Raw genomic sequence first — 21,177 nt, forward strand, 5'->3', positions numbered from 1 at the left:
AGCACAACGGTAAACTAATACTCTGTTGAAACGCCTTTAGAAACCATTACAACATTCAGTATTCTTAGAAGTTTTTTTTTGTACTCCACATGCTCAATATTTGCTCATGCTGTTGCAAAATTGTAAGGTCTTGTCCACAACTCAGACGCAGTTCTGGACTCTAGTTATGCTTAGAGTCACTGTGATTCTAGAAAAGAAAATCAACCAAACATCACCTGTAAAATGGAGAGGAAATAGCCTGTTTACGTACTTAATAAAATGTACTTATTTTAGTTTATTTAAATAGGCGTGAAAGAAATGATGGATTTTACACCTCTAATTAGGGCACATTTAGATCCAATTTTTGCATTTTCTGTGTGCTGTGATTTGCAGTAACAGATCTGATTTCATGCTTTTTCAATTTACTGTGTAATGGTTCAATGTCTGTGTGGCATCTTTGTTTGAAATTTGCTGTTAAACGCTAAGGACTTGAACATGTGTAATTTACATGCAGGATAATAGAGAAAGCGTGGAGTGGAATATCTGTATATATTCTTTACGGTCATGATTTGGCAGTTTTCCTTTCAGAGGCTCTAAGCTAAATGTTTAGGAGTTGAAAAATTACATAAATAAACAAATAATAAAAATGTATACATAAATTATTATATGTTTATTTATTAAATAAAATAGTATTGGAAAAAACACTAACTTTAACAAAATTATAGTCAGTCATCAATCAGTCAGTCAGTCAAAATAAGTAAAGATTTTAGGATTGATCAATATTCCCATATGCTTATCGGCTTTACAGTGATAATTTCTATCAAAATGGCTTTTATGCAATATGTTGAGGCTTTCATTTCATATATTGAAACTTATGACAATATACATGTATAATAAATTTCTGAATGTTTGTGGAAATTGCCCTGACTTGTGTGTTTCTGCAGTGTGCTCTCTGATTTCCAGGAGAGTGGACAGTGCAGTCAGGACTCGATGCGCGAAGACTCATTCGTCTCCAGCACAGGAGGCGAACTTTTCTCAGAAAACACAACATTCAGCGGCTCAGACAGCGAGAACCAAGGCCAGGATATGTCATTCCTAGACCCTGCAGAACAGCTGCAAAATTCCGACCCAGAGCCACCTCCACCCTGTGTCCAGATGCCATCCGGTGATGAACAACCTCATGTCAAGGAACCACATGAAATCTGCAATGGTAACTCTTCTGATTTATGGTCAGATGCAGCAGTGCTCTCCTCCGTTCATGAATCTGTCAAGCGTGTGGAGGAAGAACACGTGACTGTGGTTCAGGAAAGCGCGGAGCCGGTTCAGGAAATAAAGCAAACAGGCAGTTCAGAGAAGAACAGCTCCGAATCACAAACACGCAAAGGATCACAGCGCTCAGCGAGTATCATCACCAGGAAACTGTCCACAGATTCACTCTCAGTAAGTACATGGGAAAAATATTACTCTTAGGTGAAAACCACAGATAAAGAACATCTACAGACATCTCATCTATGGAAAAGCTATGTCTAGCAATTAATTTCTACTGATTATTATTGTGCTCAACTAATGCTAAAGCAAATAAACAGCAATCCCGATTAACTAAGAAACAAGGAAATTATAATAAATCGAAACAAGATAATGTAATTTTAAAATACACACAATTTCCTGACTTAAAGTTAGATGGGGGTGGGAGAACAAGCCAACAACTTCTTTAAATGATCAAGTATCTGTTTAATTGGTGTTAAGAGGAAGATTATTTTTGATGTGCCTAGTTTTATGACCACATGAAAGTTTTAATGGGAAAAAAGAGTTTACAATTGGAAAAAGAATTGAAGAAGTTGGGAGAAGAAAAATGAAAGTTTGTCCTGAGAATCTACCAACATCAACATCAGTATTTGCTCCGGACATTCGAGGAACCATGGCTGTATCTCAGCAGATATGCAGGCCGCTGGCTTAGGACACATCACACACAGTGGACGGTACTGCTTCAGTCGGTCCGCAGAGGTCACCTGTAAACCGGACACTGGCTGTAGTCTCTTTGGTGCCAGCAAGAGAACCTGCACGTTGGATCCAGAAGGATATTAATGTTAAGAGTGCTTGCCTGCTCAGGAAAACGTTTCTAAAGGCTCAAACAACTCTCTGGGATGAGAGAAAAATACAGAAATGGTGACACGCAGAGAACTTAACATAGTCTATGATGGTGAAACAATTCTTTCATCCTGGCGACTGATTCAATCAGGTTGGGCTTTACTGTTTAAAGGTCATGTTAATTTTTGAGGAGTGCACTCGCAGTGCTTCCTAGAACCAAGTTAGCCGGGAACAAACGACCAATCCACAGCAGAACTTCGAGGAACTTGGCTGTTCATCATCTTAGCTATCCAATGAGGAGGAGTGAGCCTGAAGTTAGACAATTAGAAAGAGTTTTTACTCAGTGACATTAAAGATTTTAATTTTTTTACAAAAACTGTATGCTTGGAGTTCCTTTTCACATGAAATATATATATTAGACAAATATGTAGCTTCACAGGATGAGACCAGTTGCACAACCAGAATTTTGACATAATAAATATTCAGCATTGAACATCACTATGATTAATTATGGATTATTATATTTGAAGGGAATGAAGTGATTAACTTTAATTATCTCATGTGTTGTGTCCAAGAGAGTCCTGTGTAGCTGCAAGTAGATTTATATAAACAGAACAATAGTTTTGAATGTGAGAAAGGCATCATTATTTTGAGAGACTATCTTAATGCTTTTAGTATTTCTTTTTTTTTTTTTTTCGTCTAGACTGTTTTGCCTCCATAATAAAAATCTAGCAGGTCATTTGAAGTAAGCAGGAAAGCAGAGTTTCTTTAGAAATGAAAAGGCCAGGTTCATGTTACACCCTATCAATCAGAGGAGGACCCATATTCAAGTATCATAGCTTCAGTGGATTGAAAGTAATCCAAAAATAAGGCTTGCTACTGTGTTTCCTTATGAGGAAATGACAAACAGGATGTTTAAAGGTATTTTCAGTGTTTCATGGTGGAAAAATCAAAATAGCATCTGAAAAAAACCTGGAAAATGTTGATTCTGGCTGTGGAAGATCATGAGTTGTCTCATTAGTCCAGTTTGTTTAATTTAAAAAAAAAAAAAACCTTTCTGTTCCTTATAAGACCATGAATGTCTCTGTCAGTATGCCATCGCTGTGTGGATCAGAAATGAAACTGTTCCTGTGGCAGGACAGAAACTTACTCTGCTGCACTTTGGAATAATTGCTAGAAAAGTCAAAACCCTTTATTTTATGTTAATTTGGGATTTCCAAATAGGAACGGCTTAAGGATGTGTTGTAACGCTTTCCCCAAACACAGAAGTTGTGCTTTTGTTTCTTCACTTTGGCTCTTCTGCTAAAGTTTGCCATGAGTGATAAATATGCAGTCATGTATACTCAACTTTGTCAAAGTTTCATACACCAACCTCAGACACATGATTTAACAGGAACACATTTCACAGTGGTCTGCTCAAATGTCACAGCTGATGTGTGTTTTTAAATATGAGTGGGCTGTTGTATTTTTTTTATAACTTGGTAAAAAAAATAAAAATCTGTTTTTTAGCATTCACATTCTTGGATTTCTGAGGACGATATCTACAAGCCTCACCTGGAAGAGGTGCCCGATAATGAGGAGGCGTCTCCCACAGCTGACCTTAAGGCTTCCCAGTCTCCTCCCAGTGTCGTCCATCGCAGACAAATAGGTATTTTACACATACTTTGAGTTTTAAAATAACTGAAAACTTAAAAGGTGCAGATTAGCACAGCCACTGCAATTACAAGCCCCTTGTTAGCAAACATTAATCATACATAAATAACTAACAATATTGTATACTGTTGATTTTTAGAGTTGGAACACATACAGAGCTTTACAAAAGTGTTCAACTTTTTAACCATTTTTCATGTTGCATGCTGCAAACTCGATGATGTGAAATGTCTCTAGATGTGCAAAGCTGGTAGAGACATACCCCACAAGACTTGCTAATCTAATTGCAGTGAAAGGTGGAATGTACAATCTACTGAGTCAGCGGGGCTGAATAAAAATGCATCTTTATTTGTATTTAGCCTTTATTAAATAAAACAGTTTTAAAACCATACAAATACCATTTACATCTTCTTGGGCTTTCACCAAAAATGAAATATCCAAAATTGTCAAAAGAAACTGGTTAAGGTTTCCTTAGACATATTGACCTTTTTGTAGCACATTGAACATCTTGGCAAGTTGTGACAGGTTTTTGGGCAATGAAAAATGCCAAAATACAAAGTTTTTTTTAAGTAGGTCCAGTAAGCCCAAAGAACCATTCATCACTTGTAGCAAAATATGAAAAAAATGGGAATGGCTTAGGAATGTAGCAACGCATCATATTGTACATTTAAAAACAAGGACCCTGTTTAGCAAGTTTAGGTTAGCAGGTATTTTCTTTTAGCCACTTTCTGACTTACAAAGATCAACACACATTCACGTTACTTAAATGCCATGCTCGTTTTTTCCTTTTTATAACTTTTGTTTTTATATTTTTAATAGCGATCTAGACAATACATAGAAATAAAAGAATACAAACAAAAAGTAATGAGTGGAAGGAGGAAGCAATTATCTAAAACATAACAAGGCTGTACTCTCTTGGCAGTGTTTAAAAAAAAAAGCTTTTCACAGTAATTCTCAACACTTAAACAATTATATAAGTTCGATTGGCTATCCAATATACCTCCATGTATGCCGATGACATTCTAATTTCTGAATTGTGTCCCAACAGTCATTTCTTGTCAGAGCACATAAAACAAGTAAATTCTTTCCACTTTCCATGGTATATGGGTCCTTTCAACCTTATGATGAAGGTCAGTTTTTCAATTTGGGCCATGCCTTGCACTATGTTAATCCACTGATGTTGATCTGAAGTATCTACTTTGAGCCAGAGGCTGCTGTTAAGAGGAACTTAGTCAGTTATTGATCTTCCCATTTACAGACCCATTGACAGTTTAATTTCTCTACACTGCGCTAAATTTGTTGAGGTCAGTGCTAAAATCCAAATTTTATACCAATCCTTTTTTTTTTTTTTAAACTGTGTCCTCCAAAGTAGCACTCAGAATTGTTGTCTGAGTGCCAAGAAAAAGCCCAACAGATTTACTTTCACAAGTGGAACATTACAGCTAATTCTTTAAATCTCTGCTTGATATTTATAAAATAAACTTTATTAGAAACTGCTTTGGATCATTTCAATTGTTACTGACACGAAGACAGAAAGGAAAAGGAAAAACAATAAGAAGCACGAAAGAGAGAGAGGTGTGGCAAAAAGTAAAAGGGGAGAGAAGGAGAAAAGTATGGAGGAATGAAAGAAGGATGAAGAGAATACAAGGTAACACCCTGCTTGCTCCTACACCTGCAGAAACATTCATATTAACAGTTTTTTTTAACCAAAAAGTGCACAGTACTTGAATGCAACATGTATTTAGAGGTAAATGTGGCTCAATATAGAACATTTGTGTATCTGTTAACACCTCAATCTAAACACCTGTGGGTCTGAGTGTGAATGCGCTTGTGTTTACAAGGTCTCTCCATAAAAATAATGCAATAGCAAGTGTGAGGAGCCACAGACTTGCCCCCATGAACCTGGGACAGACACGGAGGAGATCCGAGCCATAGACATCCAAAGGCCCCCCAGAGCACAGGAACCCCAGGAGAACCATCGCCGGGACTACCGCAACCCCCCCCAGAGAAGAGCGGGAGAGAGTCCCAGGGGAACCACCCATCAGCCACAGTGTAGAATCCCCAGGGAGCTGCAGCGATGAGCCCACAGGCCCTGCCGGCAGCTGTCTACACCTGAGCATATCCAGCCATGGACCCAGAGACCCGAGACCCCGGGACATATCACTCCCCAAGCAGTGGCCCGGCAGAGCCCAGGTGTCCAAGCCCCGGCAAGAAGCCATCTGGAGTGAGCCGGCACACACCAAAGCACCTAGCCCCGGACTTCGAACCACAATTACACCAGCGGGCAGAGACACCAACCACCAACAGGTAGTGTGACGGGGAGAAAAAAGGCCCCCCATTTGATGGGGGAGGAGGTAGTCCAAGACCCAACCTGACGCAAAAAACAGGCACACACAGTCACAATCACACATTACCACCCTCATGTGACTGAACCTGAGTGACCACGGCCCATACCCCAACCCCCTGCCCCGCCGCAACCCCAGTCCCCAACGACCCCCATCCTCATCCGGAGAGGGGGCCACATACAAAAGAGGGGTCTACATGGTCCAAACCAGCCGCCAACCAGAGCAGCTGCAGGATGAAACAGTCCCAACCCCCCAATGAATTCCGATCCCAACCCCATGAGCCCCCCACCCCCAATGAACCCCAACATGAATTTCCACACATGGCCACCCCCAACCAGGACTCATATATCAAACACACGCCCCCGAACCTAAACGCCATGAATCCCTTCCCCACAGCACAGGGGCACACCCACACAGGTCAGCCTTATCCCCAAAAAGCCAACAAAGCCACACCCACACAGCGCAAGCTCCACACACAGTCCCGCTCCTAGCACCCCCACCGCATTCTGCTTTTACCACAAAGCGCTCGGCGATGGCAAGGCACATCCACACACATCCACATCAAATCACCGCCACTGCAACGTTAGCCCAAGGAGAAACATTATCCAGCTCAGCTCTACCACCGCCGCTCAGCCGATCCAAATGCCTGTGACCCCAGATCCAAGAAGAGGACACAACCACCCCACCCCACATGCTGCAGCCCCTCCACACCACCCTGTAGCCCGCCGCCCCGATACCCCCCAGCCCACTCCAGAGCCACAGAAGGAAGGATTAGAGGAAGGCCACCACAGCACAGCAAGGACCAGGCACCCCGCCAACTCCACACCCAAACCCTGGAAGTGCCCCAGGATGCCAAAACACGGCACACCCCGCTGCACCAAGCAAGCCGGCCGGCCGGCCAGCCCCTCCACCAAAGCGAAGCCACATCTCAGTCAACACTACACACTGCCGGGCCATAACCCCCTCGCTGGAGCCTTCTTTTCCTATTTGATTTTGTGAACTATGGTTATTATTAATCCCAAACTTCTGTTCTATGTCCTTCAAATTGTTAATAGTCTTTATATTCTTCCATTCTTTTCTTTTTAAGGTGTGCCATCATTGCAGTTATTTTCCCACGTAGGATAGCTTTTAAAGAGTCCCATAAAATCAAGGGGCCAACTTCACCGATATCATTCTCCTTGAGAAACATGTTGATTTCCTCATTAATGTCCTTGAACATATTTTCCTTGTTAAGAATGCTGACATCAACATGCCATGCTGTATTTTTTTGGAGGGTATCTACCTGAACATTCAAAAATATAGCACTGTGATCTGAAATGTCGGAAACCCCAATGTCGCAGTCTAACAATATAACAATCCTATTTTTTTTAATGAAAAAATAGTCAATTCAAGAATGAACTGCATGTGGGGCTGAATAGTGTGTAACCCCTTTTGTAAAGGGTGCAGAGACCTCCAAGCATCTACCAAACCAGATCCCTTCTGCCTCCAATGATATTATGTCAAATAAGTTCCTAACGAAACAATTTAATGTTGTTTGGTGGGGAAAACATTCTAATGAATGTTAAGACAATACCTTGACATTTACTCTTCACAATGACATAGCGGCCCTCTATGTCCTTTTATTTCTTCATACTGTATGTCTCAAATTTTGCTGAGTTTGATATGAGATTTGCTACACCTCATTTGTGGCTACAGGTATGAGAGCTAGAAAAAAAACTTGTCTCCAAATTTTTCAAATATTTTATTCTCTTGGGGTGAAAGATGAGTCTGCAGGAAAATAAACTGCATATATTACTTCTTCAATTCGATCATAACCTTGGCTCTTTTAATTGGATTGCCCAGTCCGTTAATGTTAGGTGACATTAGTTTCTGTGTCATTGTACAGAGAAAGAAAAATAGAACAAAATATTTATCCTACACAGACCTCCAGCTTAGAATACAGCTGTGAACATGAACACCAAACTGAAAAACATGTTCTACATAAACACACATAAGTTGACTTCTGCAAGTAGGTAAGTATACAGGTCCTTCTCAAAATATTAGCTTATTGTGATAAAGTTCATTATTTTCCATAATGTCATGATGAAAATTTAACATTCATATATTTTAGATTCATTGCACACTAACTGAAATATTTCAGGTCTTTTATTGTCTTAATACGGATGATTTTGGCATACAGCTCATGAAAACCCAAAAAGCATATTTCATTCGACCAATAAAAGAAAATGTTTTTAATACAAAAAACGTCAACCTTCAAATAATCATGTACAGTTATGCACTCAATACTTGGTCAGGAATCCTTTAGCAGAAATGACTGCTTCAATGCGGCGTGGCATGGAGGCAATCAGCCTGTGGCACTGCTGAGGTCTTATGGAGGCCCAGGATGCTTCGATAGCGGCCTTTAGCTCATCCAGAGTGTTGGGTCTTGAGTCTCTCAACGTTCTCTTCACAATATCCCACAGATTCTCTATGGGGTTCAGGTCAGGAGAGTTGGCAGGCCAATTGAGCACAGTGATACCATGGTCAGTAAACCATTTACCAGTGGTTTTGGCACTGTGAGCAGGTGCCAGGTCATGCTGAAAAATGAAATCTTCATCTCCATAAAGCTTTTCAGCAGATGGAAGCATGAAGTGCTCCAAAATCTCCTGATAGCTAGCTGCATTGACCCTGCCCTTGATAAAACACAGTGGACCAACACCAGCAGCTGACACGGCACCCCAGACCATCACTGACTGTGGGTACTTGACACTGGACTTCTGGCATTTTGGTATTTCCTTCTCCCCAGTCTTCCTCCAGACTCTGGCACCTTGATCTCTGAATGACATGCAGAATTTGCTTTCATCCGAAAAAAGTACTTTGGACCACTGAGCAACAGTCCAGTGCTGCTTCTCTGTAGCCCAGGTCAGGCGCTTCTGCCGCTGTTTCTGGTTCAAAAGTGGCTTGACCTGGGGAATGCGGCACCTGTAGCCCATTTCCTGCACACGCCTGTGCACGGTGGCTCTGGATGTTTCTACTCCAGACTCAGTCCACTGCTTCCGCAGGTCCCCCAAGGTCTGGAATCGGCCCTTCTCCACAATCTTCCTCAGGGTCCGGTCACCTCTTCTCGTTGTGCAGCGTTTTCTGCCACACTTTTTCCTTCCCACAGACTTCCCACTGAGGTGCCTTGATACAGCACTCTGGGAACAGCCTATTCGTTCAGAAATTTCTTTCTGTGTCTTACCCTCTTGCTTGAGGGTGTCAATAGTGGCCTTCTGGACAGCAGTCAGGTCGGCAGTCTTACCCATGATTGGGGTTTTGGGTGATGAACCAGGCTGGGAGTTTTAAAGGCCTCAGGAATCTTTTGCAGGTGTTTAGAGTTAACTCGTTGATTCAGATGATTAGGTTCATAGCTCGTTTAGAGACCCTTTTAATGATATGCTAATTTTGTGAGATAGGAATTTTGGGTTTTCATGAGCTGTATGCCAAAATCATCCGTATTAAGACAATAAAAGACCTGAAATATTTCAGTTAGTGTGCAATGAATCTAAAATATATGAATGTTAAATTTTCATCATGACATTATGGAAAATAATGAACTTTATCACAATATGCTAATATTTTGAGAAGGACCTGTATTACCCTCTGGGTTTTCAGTCCCAATAATGTATGAGGGGAAAGGCCCCACTCATTTACCAGTAAGAACCAGGTTTATTACTGGTTCTGGGCCCCCCCTCCTAGAACCAGTAAGAACCCTGTTGTGAGTGCTGCTCATTCCAGTCCAAATCAGATTACGTCCAAAGTAAGAGCTTGCTAGTCCTTGTAGATGCAATGCAATGACTATAATACAGAGCACTTACACTAATTGAGATCCCATTGAGACGTGTTAAATAACAATTGCTAAAATAACCGATCAAACCTTGTGTTGAAATTCCTGAAGCCGTTCCCGTACACGTTTAACAGCTCCTTCCATATCCCTCCGAGCTACCTGCTCCCATGGTGAAGTACCTTCCAGCTGATCTAGAAGGGTTGAATCCTGTTTGTTCTTTGGGTTTCCTCGCCTCAAACCCCCGACGTTATAACTCACAGGCGGCTTCTCTTGGACTGTTGTAGGTCTGCGGGTCTGTGTCCCAAAGGATTCGCAGCTTTAGGGGGACTGAAATTGAATGCCTCTCTCTTTCAGTATGCTTTTCATCTTTTTGTAGGCTCTGTGCTGCTGCACCACTGCTGCTTTGTGGTCATGGTCGAAGAACAAGGCTTTATTTTGTATGTCGATTTTCTTGTGTCATAAGTTTCTTAGGACTTTCTCTTTGATTTTTTGGAGAAAGTTTACAATTATTCAATGAGGGGTGCACCCGCAGGCGGCTTGGGTCCGAGAGAGCGATGTGCTCGCTGTATGTGAGCCTCTGTGCCTTTTTTATTCAACTCCTCTTTTCAAATCCGATTTTCAACTAACTGAGTTGTGGATTCGCCCTCCTCTCCCTCTGGCACTCCATAAATGCGCTTATTGTTTCTTCTCGCTCTTGATTTGAGATACCTTATCAAAAATCTTTTTCTGTTCCAACAAGTACTGTGCCCTGTTAGCTGTAGGTGACCACATGTAGCTGACCACACACTATTTGTGTCTCGGCCTCCTTAAGTTTCAGCCCCTGGTCCCGCATAGTTAGCTTAGCCTCATTTAGCTGCTGGTTGATGTCCTGTTTGAGGGTATTCAGATCTTCTTTCATGGTTTTATTAAAGTTGCCTTTGGGTGAGTCTAAGTCCGACATCATTTCGGTTTTCTAGTTTTTGATTTGTTGGCTATTTAACCTAATTTCCTTGCGAAAGGACGTAGCCTGGGCCTCTGCATCTCCAGATCCATGTTCCTTCTGTCTGCTAGCGCATTCTTCGTCTTGCGCTGAGTATACTTGTTGTTTTAGTTCATGCATCTTATTCTTTTTTCTTGGATCCGTCAATCATTTTTTTTTGATTGGGTTGGATTATTCAAAACACTGTGTGAGATGATTTAATTGGAATAAAAGATAGATCACACTTTACCATCTTTACCAACTGTACCACCAAATGTGGAGGGAGCTGTTATACTTTTGATCACTCAAACAAAAGGAAGAAAACCCTGTTGGAATGTAAGCGTGGAAGGAGATTACAGCCAAACCCTAAACTAAATCAGTTCAACAGGTATTTTCCATCTGGTCTCAAACAGTAAAGCAACTTTTGTTACATACATATAGGGAGTGGCCACATTACAGTGAAATATGATGAGAGGTTTTGTTGCAAGGTGTCAGCTTTGTGAGTCGGATGCACATTCAGTAGAAGACATGAAATCAAAGGAAGTAGCTGAGCTGTTTGGTCATTCTTGATGAGGTTAACAGTAACAGATACAGTGTTTTTCACCACTTTAAGATTGTTAACAATAACAATAATTAGTTTTTTTAATAAAATGAAATACAATATAATTATTGTAATACAATCTAGTTTACGGATGCTATATGGATTTGCTGGTGTTGGTTTTATAACAGCGAGGATACTGTTGAAAACAGGCTGTAGAAAAAGAAACATAACTTTTATTCTCACTTTCTGACAACAAATCAGACTAAATTTGACCTAATTTTTACATCAACTTCAGAAGTTTATGTACATTTTCTTAGTATTTGTTTAATTGCCTTTAAAATGTGTAAAAGTTTGGGTCTCCTTCTCACAATAGTTTTGTGAAACGTTGTCCCATTTCTCCTGTCAAGCCTGCTGTAACTGAGTCAGGTTTGTATGCCATCTTGGTTTCACACACCTTTTGTGCTCTGCCCAAAATCTTCTATGGCACTGAAATCAGGACACTGTGATGGGCACTCCAAAACAATGACTTTGTTGTTATTGAGCCACTTTTTATCTAATCTGGCTGAATGTAACTGACCCTAAAACAGGAAAAGTTAGTCGGATTTAATGCTTCAGCTGTGGTGACCCTCTTTTCTTTCTGTTTGCCTTTCAGGGCTTTCCAACCCTTTCCGAGGTCTGCTGAAGCTCGGCCACTTGGAACGACGTGGTGCGATGGGATTATGGCGCGACTACTACTGCGAGCTCTCTCCTTTCGAGTTCCGACTGTATCTGAATGCAGAGGATCGTGAATGTTGCGACAATTGCTCGCTCCTGCGGTGTGAAGACATTAGTATCACATCATCAGATTGCCGCTTTGAGTTGGCCTTTCCAGGAAAGCGGCTTTACCTCCGAGCAGCCAATCAGGATGAAGCCGAGGACTGGGTGGACCGTATAGTTGAGGCTGTGAACAAATGCCGACCAGCACCACACGATGACGAGCATTGGGAAGTGCTACAGCTATCTGGAGAAAACAGAGTGGATGAGCGTACAGTTTCATGTCCATCTTCTGCTCACTCAAGCCCTGAGAAACACTTGTCATCCTCTGACTCAAGCGAAACGGCTCCTCCTCTGCAGGAGTTTGACTGGACTCGAACTGCTGACTTGGAAACAGATGCCCTCAAAGAAGCTGTTTTGTATCTATCCACAGATTCTGAAGCAAGGATGTGGGCCCCACTGGTTTTTTCCCTTTCCTTGGAGGCCCTCAAAGGCTTTCGGGTACAGGAGGAAAGGAAGGTGTTGTGGCTAAACCATCCCGTTGCTGAAATTAGGGATGTTGTTCCGGATGTGTCCTTGGGAGGACCAGCCGTTTTCAAAGTCCTGACTGTGAGAGATACACTAAGATTCAGGGCAGAGAATCCAGAGGAAGCTCGCTCCTGGAGATCTTTGATCCGTGGAGCTCTGGACTCGTACTTGGAGAGCGGAGAGGATGGAATTGCTGAGGAGCCTGTTCCAGTTCGAAGCATTGCAGTGAATAGTAATCTGCATAGACTGGTGCAACATAGACTAAAAGAAAATGGACCACTTCTGGGACATCTTTACACAGTTCCATCAGAAAAGGGGCTTGACACTCAGGGCTTTAAATGCACAGGTTTGTATTTAAATCTGCATGATTTGCTCATGTTGCCTCTCATTGTCTCTCAGCTGGCTGAAAGAAGGCATCTACATTTTCCTGTTGCTTACAAGAAACACAAACTGCTGTTTGGAAATATTTTTGGTTATAAAAACAACAGACAGTCATGGTGTGAAAACTAAATGCACTCTTGCAAAGGTAATACTGTTTTAAAGGGGCAGTTATACAGCTAAGTCCAGCATGTCTGTGGCGACTAGACGAGGACTGCTATGAGATTCTCAGGGCATAACCTTAATTAATTACCATGTTTTTATGGTATTGCAATGTTAATACAGAAATTCAAAACAAATTCATTCACCATCAAATCATTGCTTTTTTCCAAACAGAAAAGCAGCAGGTATACCTATTGCTACCAAAATAGTCATTCAGATTCAGATTGTTGTAGCTATAGTAATCATATCAATGGCATTTAGTGAATGTCTCAGTATTTTGTGACCAGAAAGGAATGGTTTGATGACAAAATGTTGTGGTTTTGAAACTTTGGTATACCTCGATTCCAGTAACTAGCTTATACCTACAAATGACTGCCATGTGGCTGCCCGAGCAGATACTATAACTACTGTAGATGCTATAACTGTTAACCCGCCAATATTAAATGGTCATACTGGGGATACTCTATAAAGAGCAGAAGAGTTCAACTGTAGAATACTCTGTACTTTTAAATTTAGCAGGTGGTTATTCCATGTTTTGCTTCGTATTTGCGACGTTTGAAAAAATCAAAAGGGTATATTAATTTAGTAGCATTATGATTAATTTTTGCTTTTCTGTTTTACATGTTTGTGTAAACAGTGAGCAAAAGACAACTCTGGCTTCACAAAATAAACTGGTGCCAGTCTGCTTAAAACAGTCTATGTACCACAAGGGAAAATCTCACATTTTATCCTTAAAATGTGACGTAATGTCTCAATGTGATGTGAAACTGGCTGTATGATTACCTAAAACAAATAATGCCCATCAATGTAGTTTTTTATCAGTGAGCTTGTGTGTATTTCACTAGATGCATATCAGTTTAATGTGTTGCTACTGTATCATTCACAGGCTGTCCTCAGCAGATTGGCCCATCCAGAGGCAGAGCCAGGCTGTGTGAGTTTTCGGGCCAGTACTTCTGTGACTCCTGCCACAAGGGGGATACCACCATCATCCCATCACGCATGGTGCACAACTGGGATCTCACCCAACGAGAGGTAGCAGAAAGTCATTTAGATCACTTTTAAAATGCCTGCTTTATATATCAGATAATTTCATTAAACAGAACACTTAAAACATGTGTGAAGTTTATTCAAATGCTTTACAGGCTGTAGAGATTGTCTCAACTGAAATCACTAAAGTCAGTGGTGGTTGAAATGAAAAATTAAAAGCGGAACAACAAAGTGCAACTTCTGCTCAAGTCCTTCATTGTGTGAAGGTCTTGAGCCACACTGATTATGTGTAAAATAACGAGATGTTCAGATGCAGCTATGTTTTACACAACCACTGAACAGCTTTTAAATATAAAGAGGCTATTCTGGTGAAACAATTGTTTAGAGAAATGGGAGTGCTAACGCTGGTGCACTTCAGAATAAAAATACTGCGTAGAGCTGGAAATATGATGTATACATGAATCCTGTCAGAATATTCTTTTGTTTTGTTTGGGGTTCTTCTTTTACAGTTTTAGTCACATGCGGTCATTCCTCATTTTGGTAATTTCTTGGCTGGGTTGTCTCCAAACTATTGCTCTCTGACAAGATTTTTGCTGACATCCTCCTGCTCCTTGGACACATCACGTTATAAATCTTTACTTTATAAAATCAAAACTAATTTGGAGACTTTGCTATCACTGCTTTCATCTTGGGTGACCATTGTGTAATGCATTGGTGACCATATTCATATCTCTATGTAACATTATAACTCTTTAGCAACATTCAACTGAGTTCTCCCCTTCTTTGTACTTTTCTTCCTGTTATTTCTCAATCTCAGACATGGAAATTAATATAACTGTTGTGACCTACAAGCCTGAACAGTATTGACAAGGAAAGGTTTTAAAGAGGACATATGTCCTTTAAATAATATGTCAAAGAAAGATGTTTATACATATTCAGAACTTTAAATCTGTCTGTAATCTGAGAAGCATGCATAGAGAGAAGTAAATAATTCTGAATTTGGGATAAACACAACTAAAGATGGATTGGCCTTTTTAAATGCTGTTGCCGAGTTCAATTCAATTCAGTTTATTTATATAGCGCCAATTCACAACACGTCGTCTCAAGGCACTTCGAAAAAGTCAGGTACATACATTCCAATTAATCCTAACCAGTGAACAGTGCAGTCAGATTCAGTTATTTATTCAAATTGGATAAAAAGTTTTTCTATCTAAGGAAACCCAGCAGATTGCATCCAGTCAGTGACTTGCAGCACTCACTCCTCCCGGATGAGGATGTAGAGACAGTGGACAGTCACTGGCGTTGACTTTGCAGCAATCCCTCATACTGAACATGCATGTAGCGACAGTGGAGAGGAAAAACTCCCTTTTAACAGGAAGAAACCTCCAGCAGAACCAGACTCAGTGTGAGTGGCCATCTGCCACGACCGACTGGGGGTTTGAGAGAACAGAGCAGAGACACAAAAAGAACAAAGAAGCACTGATCCAGGAGTACTTTCTATGGGAAGGAAAAGTAAATGTTAATGGATGTAGCTCCTTTAGTCGTTTCATCTAGAAAGAAAGAACAGATAAACTCTGAGCCAGTTTTCAAGGTTAGTCTGAAAGAGAGCACATATAATTAGTTACAGTTAAGCTCAGTCAATGTCTAGGAGAGAGAAAGGGTTAAACACTAAAAGACAGGGCTATGTGGATCATCGGTAGAGGGTGAGCATTAAGTTGTTGCCAGCAGAAGCTTGGACGATTCCCCTCTCCAGAAAGGTATCACAGGTAGACACAGAATCAGGGCAGGTGTAGCTTCTAGGAAGAGAAAAGAGAGAACAAAGTTGAAAACTGAAATAACAGCAAACAATGCAAAATTGGAGAGTAGTGTGAGAATGTAGCAAAGAGGGTGAAAGTGGTCATTATGTCCTCCAGCAGCCTAAGCCTATAGCAGCATAACTACACAGATAGTTTCAGTTCAGATTATTTAGTTAAACGGCGCTTATTTACAACAATGTCGTCTCAAGGAACCCCACAAAGGGTCCCACTGATGGTCATTGTTATACTAAAAACCACAAGGATTGGGATACCTCTCTCTGTCAGACTGATTATAACCATTGGAAAAGAGAAGGAGTCATACAGGTAGCAGAAATGGAGGGTGTGTTTGCACCTCAACCATAACTGAGCCGGTTTAGGCTAAACCTGACTCCCCCTTACTCCAACCAACAGGGAGGGAGCTTTCCTCCCTCCCTGATAACCTAAGCCATTCTAACTATACGCTTTATCAAAAAGGAAATTTTAAGACTAGCCTTAAAAGTAGACAGGGTGTCTGCCTCACGGACCAAAACCGGGAGCTGGTTCCACAGGAGAGGAGCCTGATAACTAAAGGATCTGCCTCCCATTCTACTTCTAGAGACTATAGGAACCACCAGTAAACCTGCAGTCTGAGAACGAAGTGCTCTGTTAGGAACATATGGAACAATCAGATCTCTGATGTATAATGGAGCTAGATCATTAAGGGCTTTATATGTGAGGAGGAGAATTTTAAATTATATTCTAGATTTAACAGGGAGCCAATGAAGGGAAGCTAAAATAGGAGAAATATGATCTCTCTTTTTAATTTTCATCAGAACTCTTGCTTCAGCATTTTGAATCAGCTGAAGGCTTTTAACTGCATTTTGTGGACATCCTGATAATAAAGAATTACAATAGTCCAGCCTTGAAGTGACAAATGCATGGACTAGTTTTCCAGCGTCACTCCTGGATAGGATATTTCTAATTTTAGCAATGTTCCGTAGGTGAAAGAAGGAAATCCTAGAACCCTGTTTAATATAGGATTTAAATGACATGTCCTGGTCAAAAGTAACACCAAGGTTTTTTACTTTATTACCGGAGGTCAATTTAATACCATCCAGGTTAAGTGATTGACTAAGCAGTTTCTTTTTTAAAGACTGGTCCAAAAGACGACAACTTCTGTCTTGTCTGAATTTAGAAGCAAAAAATTTAAAGTTATCCAAGTTTTTATATCTTCAAGACATGCTTAAAGTCTATCAAACTGGTTGGACTCATCAGGATTTATGGATAAGTAAAGCTGAGTATCATCAGCGTAACAGTGAGAATTTATCCTTTGCTGCCTGATAATTTGACCTATTGGAAGCATATATATAGTAAAGAGAATTGGCCCAAGTACTGAACCCTGTGGTACTCCACAATTAACCCTGGAGTTTAAAGATGATTTATCATTTACATGAACAAACTGGAATCTGTCAGACAGATAAGATTTAAACCAGCCTAGTGCTGTTCCCCTGATCCCTACAGCATATTCCAGCCTTTCTAAGAGAATATTGTGATCGACTGTGTCAAATGCAGCACTGAGATCTAACAGAACAAGTACAGACACAAGTTCATTATCTGAGGCCATAAGAATATCATTAGTGACTTTCAGCAGAGCTGTTTCAGTGCTATGAGGAACTCTGAAGCCTGACTGAAACTCTTCAAACAGGTCATTGCTGTGTAAATGCTCACACATTTGATTAGCAACTATTTTCTCAAGAATTTTAGATAAGAATGGAAGATTGGATATAGGTCTGAAATTTTTCAAGTCATCTTGATCAAGCGAAGGTTTCTTAAGTAAAGGTTTAATTACAGCTACCTTAAAAGCCTGTGGTACATATCCATTTACTAAAGATAGATTAATTATATCTAAAATGGGGCTGGTAATCAGAGGGAAAACTTCCTTCAATAATTTGGTTGGGATTGGGTCTAACATACAAGTTGAAGGTTTATATGAAGCTAATATTTCCGATAACTCAGGAAGCTCCACAGGATCAAAGCAGTCCAAACACAGATCAGGTTCTACAGTAACTTCCAATGTTGTCTCACTTGCTGAGGATGAAGTAATCATCTTCGGGAGTATGTCAAAGATTTTCTTTTTAATAGAATCAATTTTATTTAAGAAGAATCCCATAAAGTCATGACTGCTAAGAGCTAAGGGAATGGATGGCTCAACAGAGCTATTACTCTGTGTAAGTTTAGCAACTGTACTAAAGAGAAACCTAGGATTAGTCTTGTTCTTTTCTATTAATGATGAGAAATAAGCTGTTCTAGCTTGGTGAAGTGTCTTTTTATACAACAGTAGGCTATTTTTCCAGATTAAGTAGGAATCCTCTAGGTGTGTAGAGTGCCATTTTCTCTCCAATTGTCTAACATTGTGCTTTAAACTACGCAGCTCTGAATTAAACCAAGGAGCCTGCCTCATATGAATAATTACCTTCTTTTTCAAGGGGGCAGCATTGTCTAATGCACCACGCAATAATGAAGTAACACTATGAACAAGAAAATCAATTTGTGAAGGGGATGAAACAAGATTATTGCCCTCCACTGTGCTTTTCTGTGATAATGAGGAAATCAAAAGTGGAACAGATTCTTTAAAGGTTGTTACAGCATTGTCTGATAATGATCTACTGTAATGGAATTTTCTTTCAGGTGTGGAGTACTCGGTTAAATTAAACTCAAAGGTTATTAAGAAATGGTCAGACAGGACAGGGTTATGAGGAAATATTGTTATGTCTTTACACAATGCCATATGTCAGCACAAGGTCCAGAGAATGAAGACAAAGGTGGGTAGGTTTGTTAATGTTTTGTACAAAGCCAATTGAGTCTAAGATAGCATTAAACGCTATATTTAGGCTATCACTTTCAGCATCAACATGAATGTTAAAATCCCCCATTATAATAACTTTATCTGTATTTAACACTAAATCCGATAAAAGGTCTGAAAACTGATCTAAAAATTGAGAGTAAGGGCCTGGTGGACGGTACAAAACAACAAACAGAAGTGGTTTTAGTGCTTTACAATTTGGTGAGGAAAACTAAGGATTAAATATTCAAAAGAGTTGTAGCTATTGATTGGTCTGGGACTAATCAATAAATTGGACTGAAAGATGGTTGCTACTCCTCCTCCTCGCCCAGTATTTCGAGGAATGTGAAAATTGAAATAATTAGTAGGAGTTGACTCATTTATAGTAACATAATCCTCTTGCTGCAGCCAGGTTTCTGTGAAGCAAAATAAATCAATCTGATTGTCACAAATCAGGTCACTAACTTCAAAGTCTTTGAAGAGAGAGATCTTATGTTCAGTAAGCCACATTTAATTGTTTTCTTTTTCTTTTGAGTCTGAGTTGTGTTTATTTTTATTAGATTTTCCTGATTTCCTCGTTTGAGATTATTTTTTAATCTATTCAATTTTGGCCGTGGGCGAGACACTGTCTTAATCAGGGGTGAAAGTAGTTTTAAATTCTTGCCGGTACTTAGGGGCAGAGCTAGAGGGGGGGCTGGGGAGGCACTGGGGGCATATAGGCATGTATATATACAGTACAGACCAAACGTTTGGACACACCTCATTCAAAGAGTTGTCTTTATTTTCATGACTTAATAGGGTAATGGGTGGGTAGCAGTACAGAAGCTGCAGAGCGGAGTGTTAAACTACAACCCTGCTTCCTGGTCTGAACCCTGGGTTGTCAGAGGTTTGGAGAATTAATACATTTGGCCAGATTCCTAGAAAGAAGAGCTGCTCCATCCAAAGCGGAATGGATGTCACTCCGGATCAGACCAGGTTTTCCCCAAAATGTTCGCCAGTTATCAATGTAGCCCACATTGTTTTCTGGACACCACCTAGACAGCCAGCGGTTGAATGACAGCATGCGGCTAAACATGTCGTCACTGGTTAGATCGGGGAGGGGACCAGAGAAAATTACGGAGTTCCCTCTGATAACTTGAGAGTTTATTGCATACTCTGCTGTGATGTGTAAAATCTCATCCTCAGACTGCATTATTTACAGTTTTTCTCTGTTCAGGTGTCAAACAAGGCTCTGCATCTTTTGGCTCAAATAGAGCAGGAGCCTCTGCTGAACCTGGAGCAGCTGAATCCTGACCTGGTGAGCCATGCAGAATCTATGGCTCAGGCCCACAGCCTTCGACAAAGGCTACGTCTGCTGGGCGACTATTTGCTGACCTGCCGCAGTGGAGCCTGCAAAAAACTCCACACCAGGTGTGTTTTTGAATTTAGTAGGGCATATTTTTACTTGACCTGATTTAGCCATGTATTCAATGGTGTTCTGTCCAATAAAATGTAACTTGGAATAAACATAGAGCTCGAAAACCTTCTCTGTTTTTTTGTTGTTTTTTTGCTTTTAAATTTTATTTGAATGTGTTTATTCATCTTTGTTTTTTCCAGAATGGGACAGCGAACGTACCTATTAGAATCGAGCCACCTATACAGTGTCCTGGATTTAAGACAGGTATGTTTTTAGCTTTTTTTTTACATTTATCCACCCATCTGCATCCCTGGCAGATCTATAGGTATGTATTTGCTTTGTGCTTCAGATAGCAGAGGGCCAGTATGCAGCCTTCCTGAACTCCCTGGTGCAGCACGCCTCTAATCACGTATTAAACTGTGACGTGTGCACTCAGCGAGGCTTCATTTGTCAGATATGCCACTCTAATGACATCCTCTTCCCCTTCCAGTTCAACAGCACCACCAGGTATGTTATCTGGATTGATGTTTCTCCTTCCTAATTCATTCTCATCCAACCTGTCTATCGCCTCACCACATATTTTTAAAATGCAAGCAATGTTTTGTTCATTTAGTTTTTCAGACAGAACCCTACCTTACAAAGAGCAATTAAGTTTTTAATAAAATTTTTTAGTGGAATTTAATGTAATTCTTTTTTTAAAACTTAGCAAAAATATAATTTGGAAATGTATTTAAAATGTTATTTTAAAGGGTTTTTTCCAGACCTTCTCATGCTGGTAGTCACTGGTGGTTCCAGAGAATAGCTTTCAACATACATCATCTTCCGGTGCTCCTGAACACATCATCTTCCGGTGCTCCTGAACACATCATCAGTGATGTAAATAGAGCTCTGTGAAATGCTCAGGGATATTCTATAATAACCCAGTCCTGCTTTAGACATCTCCATATCCTTCTCCTTGACCTATCTGCTGTATTCCTTGGTTTTCGTGAT

The 21,177-nt window shown here is 40.5% G+C and overlaps 1 protein-coding gene across 2 annotated transcripts in view; it reads left to right on the forward strand.

Annotated features, from left to right (window-relative positions):
• plekhm1 (pleckstrin homology domain containing, family M (with RUN domain) member 1) overlaps nt 1-21,177 on the forward strand; it is a 28,336-nt gene that overhangs the window by 5,507 nt on the left and 1,652 nt on the right. For both annotated transcript variants that reach the window (XM_047377734.1, XM_047377735.1), the window contains exons 5-11: nt 924-1,419; nt 3,577-3,715; nt 12,019-12,993; nt 14,074-14,219; nt 20,008-20,201; nt 20,388-20,451; nt 20,537-20,694. In XM_047377734.1, coding sequence (XP_047233690.1) covers nt 924-1,419; nt 3,577-3,715; nt 12,019-12,993; nt 14,074-14,219; nt 20,008-20,201; nt 20,388-20,451; nt 20,537-20,694 — 2,172 coding nt within the window. The remainder of the gene's footprint in view (nt 1-923; nt 1,420-3,576; nt 3,716-12,018; nt 12,994-14,073; nt 14,220-20,007; nt 20,202-20,387; nt 20,452-20,536; nt 20,695-21,177) is intronic.

The sequence above is a fragment of the Girardinichthys multiradiatus genome, chromosome 10, assembly GCF_021462225.1.
Source record: "Girardinichthys multiradiatus isolate DD_20200921_A chromosome 10, DD_fGirMul_XY1, whole genome shotgun sequence".
Classification (NCBI taxonomy): Eukaryota; Metazoa; Chordata; class Actinopteri; order Cyprinodontiformes; family Goodeidae; genus Girardinichthys; species Girardinichthys multiradiatus.